This window comes from Elephas maximus, chromosome 4 (assembly GCF_024166365.1).
Source record: "Elephas maximus indicus isolate mEleMax1 chromosome 4, mEleMax1 primary haplotype, whole genome shotgun sequence".
In the NCBI taxonomy this organism is placed as follows: Eukaryota; Metazoa; Chordata; class Mammalia; order Proboscidea; family Elephantidae; genus Elephas; species Elephas maximus.
In genome coordinates this window covers 164,638,611-164,659,504 of record NC_064822.1, presented here as the reverse complement: position 1 = coordinate 164,659,504, position 20,894 = coordinate 164,638,611, and the positions used below count along the sequence as shown (strand labels likewise).

The window sequence follows — 20,894 nt, the reverse complement described above, 5'->3', positions numbered from 1 at the left end:
CTATCTGATAACTCCTCCATTCCTATACACTGCAGTGTCCCAGTCTTCTGCATTATATACCTATTTCTTGGGTTTTAAACCTTCATTTGTGGAAAAAATTAAGAAGAAAAAAAAACTCTTCTCATATATACTGGTTACCAAAGCCCAAACTTTTCCCACCACCTGCCAAACACAGCCAAGCCAACTGCTTTTCCATGATTTCTGATGCATCAGCATGCGGTACTTTCCCTATCACACTATATTTCCATCTTTGAAAGAGACACAAAAAGAACAGCATTCTATTGCATTAGCATGTCTCTTCCAAAAGACATTTTCTAAATAAAATTGGCATGGCTGTTATGTATATCTTAAGCACTGCAGGGTAATAAAAACTGACATATCACACAGACTCCACCTCAGTAAGGAGACCTTGAATGCTTGCCCAGTGACAGAGATGTGAGTCTCTGGACTGTTGAACAAAGGCAGACAGTCCAGTGGGAGCTGCAATAAGCCACACTGTAAACATCGACTACCTAATGGGTATAGTGCTGAAAAGATCTTTCCCTTTAGCACTGAAAACAGGAGAATTCACCTTTCACTTATAACCTAGGTAATGATTTACAAATTATTTTCCTCAAATTCTGCCACTAAAAACAACCTTTGGTCCAAGTCCAAGAATTCAGATGAATCATTCTCAAGCTAACACAGAGAACCAACTGTGAATAAGTAGGGCATTTGCCTCTTCACATATATAGGAAATAGTTCACTCTAACTCTACTAACTCTAAAATGAATTCTTCCTGCAGTAGAATGCAGCTATGAATAAAATGTACAGAGTCCTTCGAGAAACAAAACAAAGCATGCTTTATTCAGCCAAAACCCCAGGGACTGTGCTTCCCTGTCACATTAACAAAGATCCCCAACGTCATGAAGAGGGCTGCTAGCCCAAGCCACAGGGAGAGCAGTGTTTTCAGGTCAGCAAACACCCTACCCTGATTTCTCCGTTGTCATCTCCAGTCGCCAGCAGGGTACTGTCCACAGAGAAGACAGAGCAGCGCACACAGCCTGTGTGGCCACTCAATTCATGAAGAGGGAAAAGGAGGTCAAAATTCCAGATCTGAAAGGCAATTCGGGATGTTTAGAAATAGTAAATGCACTACAAAAAACATCAGCAAACTCTGCTTCCAGTGCTGTTTGGCCATATATTCAATCGCCTAGGAGTCCTAACGTCTGACAGTTCATAGGCTCTCATGATACTGTTCAACTTTCAACTTGAAACCTTATTTTTCTGGTTTCCCTTCAATTATTCAAGTTAACTTCTGTCATGGATTGAATAGTGTCCCCCCAAAAAATATGTCTATCAATTTGGCTGGGCCATAATTCCCAGTATTCTCTGGTTGTCCTCCATTTTGTGATTGTAATATTATGTTGAAAAGGATTACAGTGGCATTGTAACACCACTCTTACTCAGGTCACATCCCTGATCCAACGTAAAGAGAGTTTCCCTGGGGTGTGGCCTGCACCACCTTTTATCTCTCAAGAGATAAAAGGAAAGGGAAGCAGAGAGATGGGGACCTCATACCACCAAGAAAGCAGCACCAGGAGCAGAGTGCCTCCGTTGGACACCGGGTCCCTATGCCTGAGAAGCTCCTCAAGCAGGGGAAGACTTAGGACAAGGACCTTCCTCCGGAGCTGACGCAGAAAGCCTTGCCCTGGAGCCGACACCCTGAATTTGGATTTGTAACCTACTAGACTGTGAAAAAATAAATTTCTCTTTGTTAAAGCCATCCAGTTGCGGTATTTCTGTTATGGCAGCACTAGATGACTAAGACAACTTCAGTTCCAGGGTCAAAGTCACAGCTTCCTTAACTTTATTAAAGAAGTAAGTTATTGGAAGGAAGAGCAAATCAGTTAGGAGAGGTCTGTGGAGTGAAGCAGACCTGAGTATGAGAGTCCCAGATGGACTACTTACTAGCTCCTTGTGACCTGCGACAACTCACCTAACCTTTCCCAGCTTCAGTTTCTGCATCTGTAAAATGGGGACAATAGTACCTATGGTGTGGAGATGAAATGAGACTGCAGAGAGGGAAATTCCTAGCACAGGGCTTAGCACATGGCATGTGTTCTTTAAAGGTTAGTCACTCTTATCCTATTGTCTTGGTGGTCACATGCTGTTCTTTGCCTTCCAATATTCTCCCTTCTCGTTCCATCATCACCATTTAACTAGCATATACTGAAAACCACCATGTACCAGACACTGAGGTAGGAGCTGGTGGTACAAAGATGAACTAGATACAATCCCTGTCCTTGAAAACTTTATAATTTAATCAGACAGATAGGCCTGTGAACAAAAAAGTGAGCAGTTGTGCAAAGTAAATGTGTAAACAAACATGAATAAAATGTAATGGCAGCACTGAAGGTAGAGGAGTTAACCCTACGTGAGGGTCAGGAAGGCTTTAATGACAGCAGAGCTGACGTCAGATCCAGGTCTGAAAGAATGAGCCATAATTCTTTGAGGTAAGAAAGGAGTAGAAAGTTTTGTCTAACTAAAGTTAACCGCATGCACAAAAAGACAGAGACAGGAAGTAGCCCCACAGAGAGGGAACAATGTAGCACAAACAGATGCTAATGGCCTAAGGAGTTTGGGTTATAAACCTTCAGGTAACAGAGGTGTTTCAGCCAAAGACTCAGGCAGCTGTATAGAAGATACACTGGAAGACGCACAGACTAGTGGGAGAGAGGATGTGAGGAGAGAGTCCACCAGAGAAGAGGGAGGAAAAGACAAGTTAAGAGACACTGAAGAATAATCAACAGGGCACGAGAGACAGGACGGAGCCCCTGATACCTCCAAGGTTTGTAGTTCGGAAAGATGAGTAGATAGTGATACCATTAAAAGAAACAGAGAAAAAAGAAGAGAACGAAATACTCAGAGCTCACCATCTGATTAAATTTTCCAGAGAAAATTATCCCAAATATGTAGTCACAGATTTCCGAACCTCACAATACCAAGCAGCATCATTTCACTGGAATGTGATTTTCAGAAACATCAATGTGTATCAATCATATAAGAATTTATTGTGAGTGTATAATTAAAAGTAGAACCTTTTCAATGATTTTTATTGCCTTTATAGTATGAAGTAGATATTGCATTAGATTAAAGAAATCAGTAAAGTAGAAACCAGGAGTCCTCAATGTCATTCATTCAATCTATTGGACGCCTACTAAACACCAAAGGCATCCTCCAAAAGCTCACAGAACAGGACATGGACATGTAGACACAAACTGTCTGTCCTGTTTTATACATTATTTGGACCTATAATACATAACTGCTACCAAAGTTTTATCCATGCACATTTCAAATGATCAACCTACCTTTGCAGTCTTGTCAGCAGAGGTAGATGAAAACTTGGTAGCATCAGGAGAAATATCACAAGAAAGTACTGTATCCTGGTGACAGACAAAGTCTTTTTCTATTCTTCCAGTAATAATATTCCACACCTTAAAAAAAAGCCTCGAATTTGATACTTGTAAGAACATTTACATTAGTGAGCATGATCAGCTACAAGATAGGTCTATAAAACAAGAACTTTTGCACACTGGTTTTTCTGACCTCTTTGCTTGAAGTGTCCTTTAGCATAAATAAATGCTCATAAACATACAGCAGATGTAGGTGACCGCAGTAAACAGAAAACAGGCATGAAAAAATAAAAATTAAAAAATGTAAGTGGTTGCTTAACACCTATCTGTTTTGGGCTGTCACAATACAATCATTATTAGAAAACTTTTTTTAAAAACCAAACCAATGCTTCAAACTACCTTCACTGTTCCATCAAATGACCAAGAAAGCAGTCTTGAATTTTTCAAGAGCCTGAAGTCTTTCACTGTTTCCTGATGGGCTTGCAGAAAGACATATTCCTCTGACCGCCAATTCCATACCTGAATATCAAAGAAAGAAGTCTGTTATTACAGTATCTACTGGAGGAATGGAGGAATGTACTCTTTCTCATCTAAAGTCTCTCACCCTCATGCGATCTCAGTAAAACAAGAAGTATATGGAGTTCCCATTTTACAGAGAGAGAAGAGAAAAGCTGGTGATAATTAACTTGATTACGGCAAAACAAAATACTTTTCCTCCTAAGTAAAATTTGTTTTCTTCAGTTGCCTAGAGGAAAGTTAGTTATACCAGAAGACAGAGAAAAGATATAATATGCCAGTGAACTCACCATCTGATTAAATCTTCTACAGAAAATGATACCAATTACGTATTCACAGATTTCTGAACCTCACAAGCTAGGCAAGTCTGTGGATCCTGGCTCCAGTGAAGCCAGCCATATTATCCAGGAAGCTCAGCTGACCAAAGCAGCTTCACACCAGGTCATAGAATTTCTGAGCTTCAGAGATCTTGGCTATTTCCTAAAGCAGTCCTCAAAATTACATAGGAATTATAGTGCATTATTTTGCACACTGAAGTCCAGGATGAACTCCTCAGGAATGACAGGAAGAGAGGAAGTAAAATAACATCAGTTACTGACACAAAATAAGCATACAAGTGTATCTGAGGTACAGAGAGGAACAGAACAGGAATTTATTTCTATGCCATGTCAAGAACACCTCTTAATCACTAAATCAAAGAGGCTGCATTTAAAACCAACCCCTCCCCCCCCAAAAAAAGACCCAAACCCGTTGCCATCAAGTTGATTCTGGTTCATAGCGACTCTAGAAGACGGAGCAGAACTCACCCATAGGGTTTCCAAGAAGCAGCTGGTGGATTCAAACTGCTGACCTTTGGTTAGCACAGAACTCTTAATTACTGCGCCACCAGGGAATTCTTGGCTTCAAATTAATTTAACAAATGTTTATTTAGCACCTACATGTGAGGCAAATATGAATTCAGCAAGGATCTAGCATCAAGAAACCTAAGAGTCTAGCAGAGGAAATGAGACATTAAAATAAATAACGACCCTACAATAGAAGATACAACAATAGAGATAAAAGTTCAGCGAAGCTCAAAAAAGCAATTCCTTAGAGAAGAGTTGGTGGAGACAGTGCATGCAAAGTAAGCGTGAGAAATGGGTTGGAAGTATGAGTCAGAAACTGCTTAGAGAAGGGCATTTCAAAGACAATTCATTCCCTGAATGCTTGGGTTAAAGCACAAGAGGAGGAAAACATGAAAAGATTATAGGAATCTGCTCATAGTTCAACCTGGGTTAAGCAAAGGATATACAAGGCGGAACAGTAGGAAAAAGGTATCTGAAGAAACAGCCCAGAAAGTTCCATGAAGCTCAACTTCTGAGCTGTGGTCAACCAGGCAGGCTTCTATTTTTTTAACATGAGGAATAAAAAGATGAAGAAAATCTGCTACCACCACTGGTATACACATTAGTAACATTCTGGACCTAGTTTTTGACTGACGAAGGTTAAACAATAGAAACATCTTTAAGCCTCTTCCCATTAGGCTCAGGCAAAATTGTAAAAGAAATGACACCTATCTTATTCCCCTTTCTTCACTCCTTTATCTTCCACATTTAGATTCCATCCTCCCCACTAAGCTCTGGCTCTCAGATCTCTCCCTATCTTCTGTCTCAGAGTGCTCATTCACAGTAGCAGGATATCACAGAAGCAAGGGGTCTTAGAAGAAGAGCTGGAAGTGAAAGAAATTCTAAAGAGAATAAATTAAGAACCCAATGAGATATGCTGGGGAAGAGGTAAGAAACAGGCTTTTCTGGCGCCCCAAATCATACCAGAAAGGAAGGACACCCTGTGTGGCTAAACATAAAATACTCTAGACCATTTCCACTAGGAACTTTCTAGCTCCCTCTTTCCCCTTTCTGGGCTTTACCGGACTAGAAGATGAGTGGCTACCATTAACAGCTCCTCCTGATTGACAGTCGATGCCAATCCAAGCTATGCCTGATTCAATGTTCATTCCTGACTTAGGTTCTTACTGCTGCCCTCCACATAGCAGAAAGTCAGAGAGGCTTCCTGAGCAGATATAACAAAGAATTTGACAATCACTAAAGAGAGAAAAGAATAGCCTCAGCAGCTTTTGTTACAGAAGCTTTCTGATTAAGACAGTGATGACAGGAGTATTTCTTTTTGTTTGACTCAAACTACCATGCTAATTGAATCACCTTGAGAAATATATGGCTAAACTTCTACCGGCTTTAGTCCAATGCTTTAGTCCAAAGCTGAGTTTGGGGATGTCTCTACCATCAATTATCATTTTGCAATGTTATCCACTGTAGTTTTTTTTGGGGGGCTATACACATTGCCATTGAGTCAATTCCAACTCATAGCGACCCTATATAAATAATTAAATTATAAAAATGCTAAGGAATTTTCTTATAGTTTTAAGAACCAATACGTTATTATACACTGACCCAGGTGAACTACTTGGCTACTACTTGGGTTTTATTTACCTCAAGGTAAAAAATCAAAATTTACTGTGACAGATCTCAATTTTTACAACTCTAGGTGCCATAATCAGGTCATCTGATTTTTCAAATTTTGGCAATAACTTTAGTTCAGTTCAGCAAAGACTTACTGAACCCCCTCTATATTCCAGGCACTGGGAATACAAAGATGATTACAACAAACATCTATTTAATCATTTACTTGAACATTAAAAACTAAAACAAAAACCCAACCAGTCACTTCTTGAACATACCTACTAAGGGTATTGTTATAAGACTATATACTCAATAAAACATTTTAAATGCAAAAAAGTATCCTGACCAGATGAGAAAAGAAGGTGAAACACAACTCATACTTCTAAAAATAATCTAACTTGTATTCTAAAAATATTTCTAAAAATTATTTCTCCCTCTGGCTAAGAAGATCTGATCTTCAAGCTGGTCATAAAACCTTACAAATTTAGCTTTTGAAAGAAAGGCTACATAGTATACAATGTCTCAGCAGGATTTCATCAGATGTATTTTAGTTTTACCCATTACAAAGACATCCGGAGATGAACGGTGAATATTACACTGAGTTTCACAGCTAATACACCAATACCATGGGACTCTATAATAATAAGTTTCTGTACTGAAGTCAAATTCATTCCAATCATATACCTTCACAGGACTCACAAAAACAGAGGCTATATGTAAAAAGATTTTTTTTCCAAAATAGTTCTTAATAGTATGTTAATTATTACCATTTTAAGAAATATTTGGAGTCCCTGCATGGTGCAAAAGGTTAATGTACTCAGACTAACTGAAAGGTTAAAGGTTCTGGTCCACCCAGAGGTGCCTTCAAAGAAAGGACTGGCAATCTATTTCTGAAAAATCAGCCACTGAAAACTTTACAGAGCACAGTTCTATTCTGACACACTAGTCAGAGTCGACTTGATGCCAACTGGTTTAATACATATACTAAATAAAAGAATATATAACAACAAAAAGACAAACAACCCAGTCAAAAAATGGACAAAGGACTTGAACAGACAGTTCACCAAAGATGATATTCAAATGGCCAACAAGCACATGAAAAGATCTTCAACGTCATTAGCCACTGTTGTTGTTAGTTGCTGTCAAGTCAATTCTGACTCATGGAGACTCCGGAGATGGAAATCAAAATCACATTAAGATATTAGCTCACCCCCATGAGAATGGTAATGATCAAAAAACTGAAAACAACAAGTGCTGACAAGGTTGTGGAGAAACAGGAACCCTCATCCTTTGCTGCTGGGAATGTAAAATGGTTCAGCCACTGAGGAAAACAGTTTGGCAATTCCTCAAAAAGTTGAACATATAACTGTGTTCAACTGAAGAAGAGCAACACAAATGAAGTACAAGGGGACTGTGGTAAGGACTGAAAGGGCTATAGCACTCAAAATTAACCAGGACAACCCTACACTGGGGAAGCTGCTGGAAACAGAATGCAAATTGAGTAGGATAAGAACTATAGGGGCAAAAGAAAGGCTCCAAATAAAACCGAAAGAAGGTCCAAGAGCAAAGAGATCTCTTAAGAACAAGTCATATATATATGTGTATATATGTATGTATGTATGTATATATACATATATATATATACTTTCCTTTTTTAACACTTCATGAAAACAACAGAAGAGGGGGCTATAAAGTTAGAAATGCTGGCCTTCCCCTCCCTCCTAATAGTTCAGGAAAACTAATATCATGTAAAAAAAAAAAAAAAAAGAATTGTGATCAAATTCCAAAAAAAGTTACTATGATAAAAAAGAGAATAAAGTGGAGAATGCCCCTCTAGACAATGAAAGCACATCTAAAAGATTAAAGGGTATCTGGATTAAAGGCATCTGCAAAATTGAGGATCATGGTATTAAAAAAAGATCAAGAGAAGGTTTACGTACTAAAAGTTGAGACCCTACATCTACTCACAGTTTTCTTTCCCCCACTTAGCTCTGAGAACTCCAGGAAGGAGACTAGAAGATTCATCTTTAGGAATCTCACCAGACTAAGACAAAAGGCCTAAAGATACTAACAACAAAGGTTCTACATCCAGATCCCCTTTCAGAGAAGGTCTCAGTCAACACACAGAGCTTTCAGCCAGCCTTTCAGTGCCCATCTCTGGTAGTCAATGATCTCCACAGAGCTAAAGAGGGCCTTTATAATAAAAAAAAAAACAAAATAACCAAATAGAAAAAGCAACTTAGAGGGAATAGCAAGTACGCAGGGAAATGAAAACCTGGCCAAAAAAATATACATATATAATATATATATATACATATCTTCACTCATCCGTCCTTAGAAATGTAAGATATTTCATCTATGAAACAAAAACACAGTGCTCTTCGAAAGGAATAAACAGTAAGAACGGACTCTTTAATGTCACAAATATAATAGCAAAAATGAAAGTGTTGGAAGGTAAAGCTAAGGAAAATGCCCAGAAAGTAGAGCAGAGTACAGAAAAATGAAATATTGAAGAGAAAACTTGATCAATCCAGGAGATCCAACATCTAAATAATGGATATCGAAGAAAGAGAAAGCAGATTTGAAAATAATCAAAGAAATAATTCGAGAAAACTTCCCTGAATTGAAAAATATAAGTTACTAAGTTGAGAAAGGATACTGAATGCCGCCCCCCCCAAAAAAAAACCCTACACTAAAACACACCCAACACAAAATTTTAAAAATTCTGTGAACAAAGAAAAGATCCTAAAATCTACCAAAGACAAAGATTAGGAATTGGAATGGCTTCAGGCTTTTCAACATAAATTTTAGAACCCAGAAGAAAATGGAGCAATGTCTTCAAAGTTTTAGGGTAAAATAATTTCCAACTCCAGCCAAATTTAATGTAACGGTAGAAATTTCCTAAATTGCATTAAGGCAGGAAAAGCATTCATATACCCTCCATGGTTTAGATGTGAATAGTGTCTAAAACTCTCCAAAAAAAAAACCCATTGCCATTGAGTCAATTCCAACTCATAGTGACCCTGTAGGACAGAGCAGAACTGCCCCATAGGGTTTCTAAGGGTAAAAGCTTTACAGAAGCAGGCTGCCACATCTTCCTTCCGCAGAGCAGCTGGTGAGTTCAAACCACTGACTTTTTGGTTAATAGCCAAGTGCTTAGCCACCGCACCACCTGGGCTCCTATGAATAACGTCTACTTAAGTCATAATAATGGCACTAATGATCTAATCAAAATTATAGTTTTCTTGGGATGATGGGGGTTGATAAATGGGTATGTGTGTAGGCGAGTGTGCGCATATGGTTGGACATAGGACACGTGGAAGGTGAAAGAGAGCTAAATCCTGATTTTACCACAGCAGAATCAGTAGATAATGTCTCAAATGGAAAAAGCAAGAGTAAGCACTATAAGTATGCTGTATGGGGGGATGAGGGTAAATATGAAAAGAAACATCTAAAAGCAAAAAGTGGTTGCTTCTGGAGAATGAGAAATGGAAGGGGTCTATTTTTCGTAATAAGCCTTGAAATATTTGAATTTTTTAATTATGTGCATTGGAATTTTGAAAAAAAAATTTTTTTTAAGTATAGCAGGCTGAATTCCTCAGTATACACAATCTGCCATTATGATAAACTATTCTTTTTTCACAAGATTTCATCACTGTAGTAAACATTTTTTCTTGAAAGGAAAGAGCAAACTATTTTAATCAGATTTTACTACTGTAAAGAAAAATGAGAAACTGCATGAATATGGCAAAAAAAAAAAATTATTGATATAGCTCCAAATCCTCTAGCAGGCAAGAAAGTTCAACTGAACCCTTTGTTTTAAAAAATAAACAGCCTCCCAGTAGAGGGTTCTAAGTCAAATTGTCTGCTTCACCCTCAGAAAATTAAGAAACGCAAATGGATTTCAACTAAACCCATGTACATATAGCCCATGTATGCTCAAAGTAGGATGATCTTAAAGAAATCAGTCTTTAAAATGCACACCAGATTGGAGCCATACCCTAAGTGCTCCTTTGCCAGAGTCGGCATTATACATGTTAGGAGTCTATGCTCCCTCTTACCTGAATTGTAGAATCATCGGAGCTTGAAATAAGAGTCTTCCCATCAGCTGTGAACTGAATGTGCCGTACAGCTTTCTTGTGTCTAATCCTGGACTGGAAGATTCTGCCATTTAGGAGTTCTAAAATCTTCAAAATGGAAATTCACAGAAAATTAATACAAAGAAGTATAATACCACCCAGGCATTACACCCCAAAGATAGTAAACCAAAATTAAACTATAGAAGGGGACAGAATTTCCATCTCACAGTGCATTCAGTTTAGCTAAAAACACACAAATGAACGGTACACATACAGACACATGTGTGTATGTGCACAAACACACACCCTAAAATAACTCACTGGGATGAACAGATGGGAGTAGGAACCAGCGGTCCTTCTGAGTACTCAACTACCCAATTCATCAAACAAGTGGCAGTTTGGGCTCAACCTCCAATAACAAAATGACATTTGAGACGAATAGGAGAGAAAAAAGATAAAAATCCTGTATGAGACAAGATCTTTATAAAACAATACAGACAAGGGAAAATAAAGAATGATGAGGGAGCTAGAGAAAGGATGAAAGGACATGAAAAGGCTGGGGGTCAGTGTGCTGTGATCTTAAGAGGACTAAACACTAACATGCCACAGGCATTTATTAAGAAAGTGGTAACAAAAACTCAAAAAATAATAACTAGGTCAAAAGGTTTACAAGTGAATTCATGTTTTATTTAAAAAAAAAAAAAAGGGAAATATGGTTTCTTTTCCCAGAATAAATTAAGACATACTCAAGAGAAGCAGAAGGAAAACATAGATGACACTAAAAAGGGAGATTTCAGAAATTCGAACCTAACCTCCATGTCTGAAATAAGACCTGTAAAAAGTATATGGGACTTGGGGGAATGGGAATCTTTCTGCATGAGCAGGATGGACAATCTCACAATTTCTATGGAGGGAAGAGGGACTGGGGAGCAGGATAACATAATAATTGAGGTCATAAACTCAGAGATCTGGGTTTGAATCTTGACTCTGCCACTTACTGATTTTAAGAAAGTTATGGAAACTAAAAGAATCTAGACATCTGTAAACAGGGATGATAATACCTAACATTCAGGGTGTTATAAGAATTCAAAGACAATATCTGGCACAATTAATACCTAATAAATGGTAACTGTTATTATTTGATGACATGAGGCTGAACCGCATGAAACTGTCTTTTTTAGGTTAACAACAGTTGAATATTGGCAATTTGGTTCATAATCAATTATTTATATTATTTGATGATTTTGAGGCGGATTAGACTATAGATGAGGCACATGTGTGTTTTGTGAGTAATTTTCTTGAACTATCTGGCAGGCTTATTTCAAGGCACTTAGACGGTAAAAACAAAAAGAATATGATGCTGGCTTGGCAACAAAGTAAAAAGATAAAAGGGAAACTAAGGACCCCATAAAAAGAATAAATATGACCGTTTGAGATGAGACTGACAGGGAAAGATAGGTTTACATGTACAATCATTCCTTGCTTAACAAACACCCAAAATATATTTTTTCAGAAAAGTACCTATCTTAACAATAAATAATCTTTCACAACGATGAAAAAACAAAGCCTTAACTCTAAGCTCATGCTCTAACTGCCGTGGCAAATATACAGGAGCACTGACATCACTTTCCCAATGCTTCCTTCTTCACTTTGGGTGTAAGCACAAAATTTTCCTCTTTGTGGGGCAATGGACTGGAGAACATTTATATAATTTCTCCTGAAAATGAATTCAAAGTAATATAAATGTGGCTAGCGTCACAATAAATAAGAAATAGTTCCCAAAATCCTGGGTGAGAAAAAGTGAGAGGAGGAACCAATGTTCTTTGACAAACTATTATATAGCTAGAGAAAATGTGCTTTTATACATTTTTTATAAAGAAAATATTTTTATCCAAAATGATTTTTATTTTAACATCCTTTTTGCCTTACAACTTGATTTTGTTTTTATTTATTGGTCTTATTTAAATAAGTGAGGGATTTCAGGTGATGAATAGGTATACTTCTAATACGAAAAGCAGAATAGCAAGGGGTGGTAAAACAGGTAAGCATAAAGCAACCCTGAACTGATATTCCCAATGAACCTTATCAGTAACAAAATGGAAACAATTTATACCCCTCAAATGGCTGAGCTTCTAAAAAGAGAAAAAATGCTGTTTGCATAACAATATTTAGCTAAATCTCTGGCAGTATTTGATACACTTAGAGAACAGCAACACAACTAGGTAGAGAATAAGAAACACAGAAAGACAAAAAGTATGAAAAGCAGTAGTAAAGGCAATCTGAAAAATATACAACCAACTGGACTGTAAAATTATTTTTAGGCTAATGGAACAATGACTAATATATCACAGAAAAAAAAAATTGTTGAGTCTGTTCCGGCTCATAGTGACCTACAGGACAGAGCAGAAATGTCCCACAGAGTTTCCAAGGAGCACCTGGTAGATCTGAACTGCTGACCTTTGGTTACCAGCCACAGCTCTTAACCACTACGCCACCAGGGTTTTCATTTATCATAGAAAGACTTATTTAATATGGCATATACTTAATTTTAAAGAAATATCGATATTGCACAAAATGACTCTGAAGACCAGAACTGAGTACCTCAATGGCCCCATCTTCATCTCCAAACGCAACGTACTGAAGTTGTGGACTTAAGCAACAGCAGCTAACTTGAGCTTCAGTCAGGTAATCAATCTGACTTGTTTTTCCATTAATGAGCTAATGAAAAACGAGGCACAATCAGCTATTAGGTTGTGAGAGCAGGTTGTTTTATTCTGTAGAACAGAGGCTTCAATTGAGGGCAAAAAAAAAAACAGAAAATAACCAACAAGAGCTCCCAGGGGAACAACGAAACTCTATCTTAGTCTCACAGCAGCTGCATTTAGCACTTCATGCTTTCATTTCATTTCACTTCTGTGGTTCAAATACATTTTCATAAAAATAAAATGAGCTTTAAAAGGTTTAAAAAGCAGCTGCCATGCCCACCACCTGAGACACATCCATCTGATTTGTAATCCCATAGCTAGCTTCATACCCTGTTTTCCATTTCTTTACAAAGCCCATTTTAATAGGGCTATCATTTGTTAAAAAAACACTGTTGATATTTTTCAAGGAGGGTTGGTGAAACAGGACTGAAATAGACATTCCACAAAAAGACAAAACCAAATTAAAATGGGTTTTATACCTTCCAAATTATTCACGAAACAGTGTAAATTAAGATTCTTTCTCTTTTTCTTTTGAGGGTGGGGGAGTATTGGAGAAGTACCCATAAACTTAATTTGGACTGCTGAATTTGTAATGCTTAAACTAAGATTACCCTGTTTCATAATCTGTACAATGCTGATTATTTTTTTTAATTCTACAAATAAAAAGTGCTTTATCACTCAACTCAAATATGTGACCTGCAAAAATACTGCTGAAGCTTAAAGCAATCATCAGATACCTCTCCATAACTTCATGTTATAACCTAAACATCTTGAATTAATTTTCAACATGAAATAAACAGTAACCTTTGTTTCAGGTACAAAAATTATACAGTTAATCAATCACAAGTACCTTTTACTTTACAATATTTTGCCTAACATGTTCCAATCTATTAGACGTTCAAAATGAAGGCTGAACTACTAAAAGCCAAATAGCTTCTTTCTCTCAAAAGTCAATTTCCAGATACCTTTGTAAATTTCTAGATACCTTCTTCCTAGTCTGTCTTAGTCTAGAAGCTCAGCCAAAACCTGCCTGCCATGGGTGATCCTGCTGGTATTTGAATACTGGTGGCATAGCTTCCGGCATGACAGTAACCTGCAAGCCCCCCGAGTAGGACAAATTGACAGACACATGAGGGGTTTTGTTCACAGAAATGGAATTACTATTTGGCAGCTCAACGATCCTCTAGCCTCTTCCACAACCAATGACAGAAGAAAATGATACTTTTATACTCAGATGACTTCTTTTTTAAGTTTCACAGTTATGACAACTGTTAGAGAAAGGTTGTGCAAATTTAATAAAAGAAATAAAAGCATGAGGATACTGAACATGGCAAGAAAACTGCCATGGAACTAAGTGGAAGAACCAGTTTGCTAAACCCAGTAATGAGGAACTCACATTCAATTCCATATTCCAGTTCATTCTACAAATACAAGGCATTTGGATCTCCCAATCAACATATACAGGACAATAGTAAAACTTGTAAAATATAAAATAAGTTATGTTTGGGGTGTCTTACAGCTTGTCTCTAACTACACAATAGAGAAGGAGGAGTCCCCATACACCACAGACAATTTACTCCCTGATATCTGTCTCCTGAATTAACCCCATAACCAGCTCACAGACTACTAAAGATGAAAAGGACCCTACAGGTAAAAAAAAAAACAAGAACAAAAAAACTGAGGCTCAAAGAAATGATGCCATTTACTCAACATACAGAACTAAAAACAAAGTTGATGATAAAGTTTGAACTTGAACCTGGGTATCCTGTGTGAAAAGTCACTGTTCTCTCCACTAAACAAGCTGAGCTTTGCAGCCTTACAACTTGTTAGGCTTTGTCCTACTCGCTGCCAGTCTGTTTCAAGTTCTTGCTCTCTCTCAGTACCTTCCGTGTACATGCTCTCTCTTTATTCTTCTATTTCTCTTCTCTCTAGCTCCTCTTTAGCATCTCATCTCATTCTTTCACACATGTTCTTGCTCCCTATCTTTCATTAACCAAATCAAGAAAAATCAAATGCAAAGGTTCCATAAAACCAAAAACCAAACCCACTGCCGTTGAGTTGATTCAGACTCATAGTGACCCTATAGGGCAGAGCAGAACTGCTCATAGAGTTTCCAAGGAGCACCTGGTGAATTCGAACTGCCAACCTTCTGGTTAGCAGCCGTTAACCACTACTTTTTTTTTTTTTTGGTTAGCAGCACTTAACCACTACGCCACCAGGGTTTCCACATTAAGATCACACTAAACCAAAAACAACCAAAACCAAACCAAACCCATGGCCGCTGAGTAAATTCCGACTCATAGTGACTCTACAGGACAGAGCAGAACTGCCCCATAGGGTTTTCAAGGCTGTAAATCTTTGTGGAAGCAGATCTCCATGTCTTCTCCCATGGAGAGGCCAGTGGGCTCGAACCACCAATCTTTTGGCTAGCACCTAAGCACTTTAACCACTGCACCACCAGGGCTCCTAAAATCACATTATCACCGCACAAAGATTTTCCCAGAAATACCAGGCACTTCTATAAACCCACCTGAGAAACAAGGCAACAAGTTGTACTCATGGTCTTAAAAAGCTAATGAACGGTCCTAAAACAACACATTTATTCAGAGAAAAGTGTGCACACAATCATTAGTCCTCACCTATCACAAGGTTTCTACCCTTCCTAATTCCTATAACTCTCAGAGTCCTCAGAGCAAGAAGAAATGTCTCAGTAGCCATATAAAAGCCACACTGACCCTACCTTTCTTCTCTTGCTGCTCTTACCACCCATCTCAGCCACAGGTCACTGTCACTCAGCTCTACCATGGTGACACTTCCTACGATGGTCCACTGCTCGGCTGTGACATAGTTGTTTTTTTTTTTAACAAGACTTTCTTGACAAAGGAAGAAGTGTGTTGATTTACATCATGGCTCAAGCTCATTGAGAACGGCACTTTAAGTAGCACTGACTTAACCTTTCTGTGCCTGTTTCCTCAGCTATAAAAAGGACTGTGATAATTAGTAAATTAGTACATGTAGAGCACGCTGCACAAATGTCCACGTGAAAGCAGTTACCTTGTATTTGACCGTCAACTCTTCATGAGGTATTTGCTTTCTCCTGCTGCCACTACCTAGACCGCTATCAACACTTCCAGAACTTCTCTATCACGTTAATGCCAACTGCACCAGACCTCCATACAGAAAACACTTTACTCAGACCACCAACACAGTGCTGCAAACCTGCTCTTGAACTCCAAAGCTTCTCATGGCACCTGTTCTCTCAGTTACTACCGCTTAGACCTGCTACATATCATTCCTCTGCCAATGGATCTCTGAGGCCCCTTTCTCTTCAGCCAGTCAGGAAATGCCTTCCCCTTATGTGTCACACTCTGTGCATGGAGGGTGGGGATGTTTAGAGTAGAGCTGTTTAGATCCGTAAGTGATGCAGTTTTTCAGTTTTACCACATAATTCTTTCTTTCTCAGAGAACATAATAAGCATTCAACGAATATTTATTGAGCAGATGTGTGAGTAAATGCATGAATGAACAGGTGTTATTCAGTATGCAAAGCCCACCTCCTTCCACTTCAGGACCAATGGGTCAGGCTCCTTCCTCATTTGTTCTTTTTGTTCTTTCAAAGACTTTATTATCGTAAGGCCTACATTGGTATGCTCATCCTCTTCGCACATCCATCACATATGTCTAAAACACTATTATGGAAAAAGTCCAAGTTGGTTCTCACAGTATTCCTAGACTGTATGCAAGGCAAGGGATGTGATCACAGATGTCAACAAGAGAAGAATGAGGTGACGTGAAGTACGATTTAATTCTAAACACTGGCTTATCTGAGCCTTAGCTCAAGACCCATATATTTATTTAACAACACCTACTGGCTACCTGTAAGATACTAATTATGTGTGATCCCAAGTCCAAAAGAAGACTATGAATTGTGAGTTTCAACCAAAACAATTTTTCCAACTGTTTTCTAAAAATACTCACTTGTAGACGTTTTATATTGTCAACTGCAAGAACCATCACTTCATTCTCTTGAAACACAACATCTACTTCTTGCTTTAACACTACTGCAGAGTTCTTACATACTTTCTTTGTCTCCCAGACCTGTTTAAGATAAAGAAACTAAGAGCACTGCATGTTATCCAAATACTCTCTGAAATAATGCAAAGACAAATCTTAGTCTGGAAGCAAGGTGCAAACCATACTTCAAAATCAAAATGCTGGAAATTTTTCAATTATTAAATTACAATTCAATATTTGTCAACATATTCTACAGTAAAAAGCAGTTAGTATTAAGTTATGGGCTCTCGAGACCAAATGTCTCGGTATGAATTTTAGTTCTACCTAAAGTTGTGACTTTGGGCAGGTTACTTAACCCAATACTACTGAAAGCTAAGGACCTGCTACTGATTCTCAAACTGTTTGATACTAGTCCACAACCAGATAAGAAGCCTGTGCCAGCATGTAAACCAACTACACTGTTACAATGTTACAGTGTGTTTAGTGACATAATTGGTTTGCTTTTTTTTTTTAACGAGACTTTCTCGATGAAGGAAGAAGTGTGCCAATTTACATCACGGCTCAAGCTCATTGAGAACGGCACTTTAAGTAGCACTAACTTAACCTTCCTGTGCCTGTTTCCTCAGCTATAAAAAGGACTACAATAATTAGTAAATTAGTACATGCAGAGCACGCTGCACAAATGTTTGACATACAATAAGTACGTAAAAAATTTTAGCTATGATTTGCACAAAACACTGTATTAGATGCTATAGGGACCAACCAGGGTTCCTGCCCTCAATGAGTAAGATGCAAGTGTGAACAAGTTGGATGAGCTGTGGAACACTGGGGCTAAGGATTAAATTAAAACTGTATTAAATTCAAGGCAGAATTTGATGAGCACCATAAGAAAATGACACAGAGTTATATGGCATTAAAGGAGAGAAACACTGAGACATTACCCCAAATGGAACATTAGGAAAGGCTTCACAGAAGGCCTGATGGCCTTGTAGATCATTGGGATTTCAACAAGGAGAGATACAAGGAAGTAGGGTATTCTGAACATAAGAAACCATATAAGCAAAAGTACAGAAGGAACAATAGGATGTTTGGGAAAATGGTGAGCAGCCTAGCGTAGGTAGCTTATAAAAATAGGAAACTGGAAAAAAGAAAGGGAACACAAGGAGGCCATGCTACAGAGAAGCTTAAATGGTAGACAGGAGTATGTATTTAGTTATGTAGGCAATAGGGAGCCACTGTCTGTTTTGGGGCAAAAATACCATGATTGTATTATATTTTAGGGAAATATCTTGGAAACAGCATGTGGAATAGCAAAGAAGGCAAAAAAGACTTGTGGCAGAGACTAATACAACAATAGAGGCAACGGGTAATGATGAGGGCCTGAACTTGGGCAGTAATGTAGAGATAAATGCTAGACAATGCAAAGACAGAATCTATTAGAATTGGCAAGTAACTGGATATGAGAATTCAAGGTAGAGGAAAGAGTAAAAATTACTCTGAAGAATCAAATGTAATATATTTAAATTAACCAAAATGCATTTTTATCAATGGACTTCTCCAGCACCTGGCCCGTGGTAAATATTCAAGAAACATGTACTGAACGAATGAGACTATTATATTCCATAACATAGCACTTTTCCAGGTGAATATGAGCACAGCATTTGTTTTAATTCCCCCAATGCTGCCCACCAATTTCTTAGTTTGTAGGAGATTTAACTCACTATTAGAAAATGGTTAAAGTGAAAATTTCAGTTATTTCTCACCCTGATTGTCTGGTCATCAGAAGATGTCAAAAATGATGAACCATCAGGAGAAAACATCACAGAATGAACCCAACTTAAATGTCCTCTGCAGTCAGCTACTTTTAAACACGAGTCTGTATTCCACAACTACAGAATAAACACAGTACATAGGAAATCACATTCATAAACATTTTGAATATAGCAATACTGAAAATAGCAAGAATGACTTATCAATACCACTTTCTAGGAATACAGTCCCAAAAAGACAACACTAAAAATGCAAAATGACTTACACAGAAGATTATTCATTATATCATTATTTTTAAAAACAAAAAAAGAGAAACAATCCAAATGACCATCAAGAAAGAACTGTTTCAATAAACTACAGTGATTACAACTATGTGATTACACAATGAAATGCTATGCAGTCATACAAAGGAATGAGAAAAATCTCTATATACTAACAAGTAATCTCTCAGATTATGTTAACAGAAAAAAAGTAAAGTGCAGAAGAGTATATATATTATAAAAACTAAAAACATCAAACCCACTGCTGTCGAGTCAATTCCGACTCATTATTGACCCTGTAGAACGGAGTAGAACTGCCCCATAGGGTTTCCAAGGAGTGGCTGGTGGATTTGAACTGCTGACCTTTTTGGTTAGCAGCTGAACTCTTAACCACTGTGCCACCAGGGCTCCATATATACTGTACTATCTTTTATATAAGAGATGGAAATACAACTATGTGATTATACAGACATACAAATATAGATCCATGCAGCTATATCTATATCTAAATATATAGATATCTGCATATATGTGCAAAAATAAAGATTGGAAGGTTAAACCAAAACCAAAGAATGGTTTCCTATGAGAAAGGAGCCCTGGTGGCACAGTGGTTAAAGCGCTCGACTGCGAACCAAAAGGTCAGTGGTTCGAACCCACCAGCCACTCTGCAGGATAAAGATGTGACAGTCTGTTTCCATAAAGATTTCCAGCTTTGGAAACCCTATGGGACAGTTCTACTCTGTCCTATAGGGTCACTGTGAGTCAGAACAGACAACAGCAGTGGATTTGGGTTTGGTTTATGAGGAAGAAAAAACAGCGGAAGCGACAGCGATAAAAGTGAGACTTCTCTAAATATAATCCTTTATAAAGCCTTGACTTCAGAATCATGTAAATGCTTTACTTATTTTAAAAAATCAATCCAAAAAAATAACAGGATAAACATAAGCAGCTTCCATATTCATATTTTCCACTAATCCTGTCATCTAATCCTTATTTCAAGCAACTGAAAATCCCTATAATAAATGAATGCATTCATTGTAACATGTACACATTTTTCCTTGTTATTCATGCTTATTACAAATTGTCAAAGTCTACCACCAGGCAGGCTGTACTTTGTCCTGGGTTCTGTCGCAATTACTCAAATTTATTCTGGTCTAATGAAGTACCGTATGTGCCTGAGTTCCCCCATTACACTTTGAATTACAGATGTACTTTATGATTTCAGAACTAGATGAACAAAACAAGTAATTGTTCACACTTTTTCCTTCAGTGAGTCCTATGGTTACAAACTAATTATATGAAATTTTATCTCCTGCATCTCTACAGTCCAAACTGGGGCACAGAGCGCTAAAAGGCCAGAAGTGAAAGCGGTTCCACAACTGGAAAACATCCCTTGAAAGCCCTTCCCTCTCGTCCCTCCTTCTTCTCCCCACCTCTCCCTCATCTTTTGTCACTCAAAGCCTCCCAGACAGAATCTCTACATGGTAGTGGAAACAGTTAATACCCTCAGCTGCTAACAGAGAGGCTAGAAGCTCAAGTCCACTGTGAAGTGTCTCCGAAGAAAGGCCTAGTACTTCTGAAAAATCAGCCACTGAAAACCCTTTAAAGCAGTTCTACTCTGACACACGTGGAGTCACCATGAGTCAGAACTGACTCAACAGCAACTGGTTTAGGAGTCCCTGTGTGGTATAAATGGTTG

The 20,894-nt window shown here is 38.0% G+C and overlaps 1 protein-coding gene across 2 annotated transcripts in view; it reads right to left on the bottom strand.

Moving 5' to 3' along the window:
- APAF1 (apoptotic peptidase activating factor 1) overlaps positions 1 to 20,894 on the bottom strand; it is an 86,807-nt gene that overhangs the window by 7,493 nt on the left and 58,420 nt on the right. For both annotated transcript variants that reach the window (XM_049884127.1, XM_049884128.1), the window contains 7 exons: positions 18,929 to 19,054; positions 17,130 to 17,249; positions 13,048 to 13,164; positions 10,429 to 10,554; positions 3,795 to 3,914; positions 3,351 to 3,476; positions 970 to 1,095 (listed from right to left, as the gene is read on the bottom strand). In XM_049884127.1, the coding sequence (XP_049740084.1) occupies positions 970 to 1,095; positions 3,351 to 3,476; positions 3,795 to 3,914; positions 10,429 to 10,554; positions 13,048 to 13,164; positions 17,130 to 17,249; positions 18,929 to 19,054 (861 nt within the window). The remainder of the gene's footprint in view (positions 1 to 969; positions 1,096 to 3,350; positions 3,477 to 3,794; positions 3,915 to 10,428; positions 10,555 to 13,047; positions 13,165 to 17,129; positions 17,250 to 18,928; positions 19,055 to 20,894) is intronic.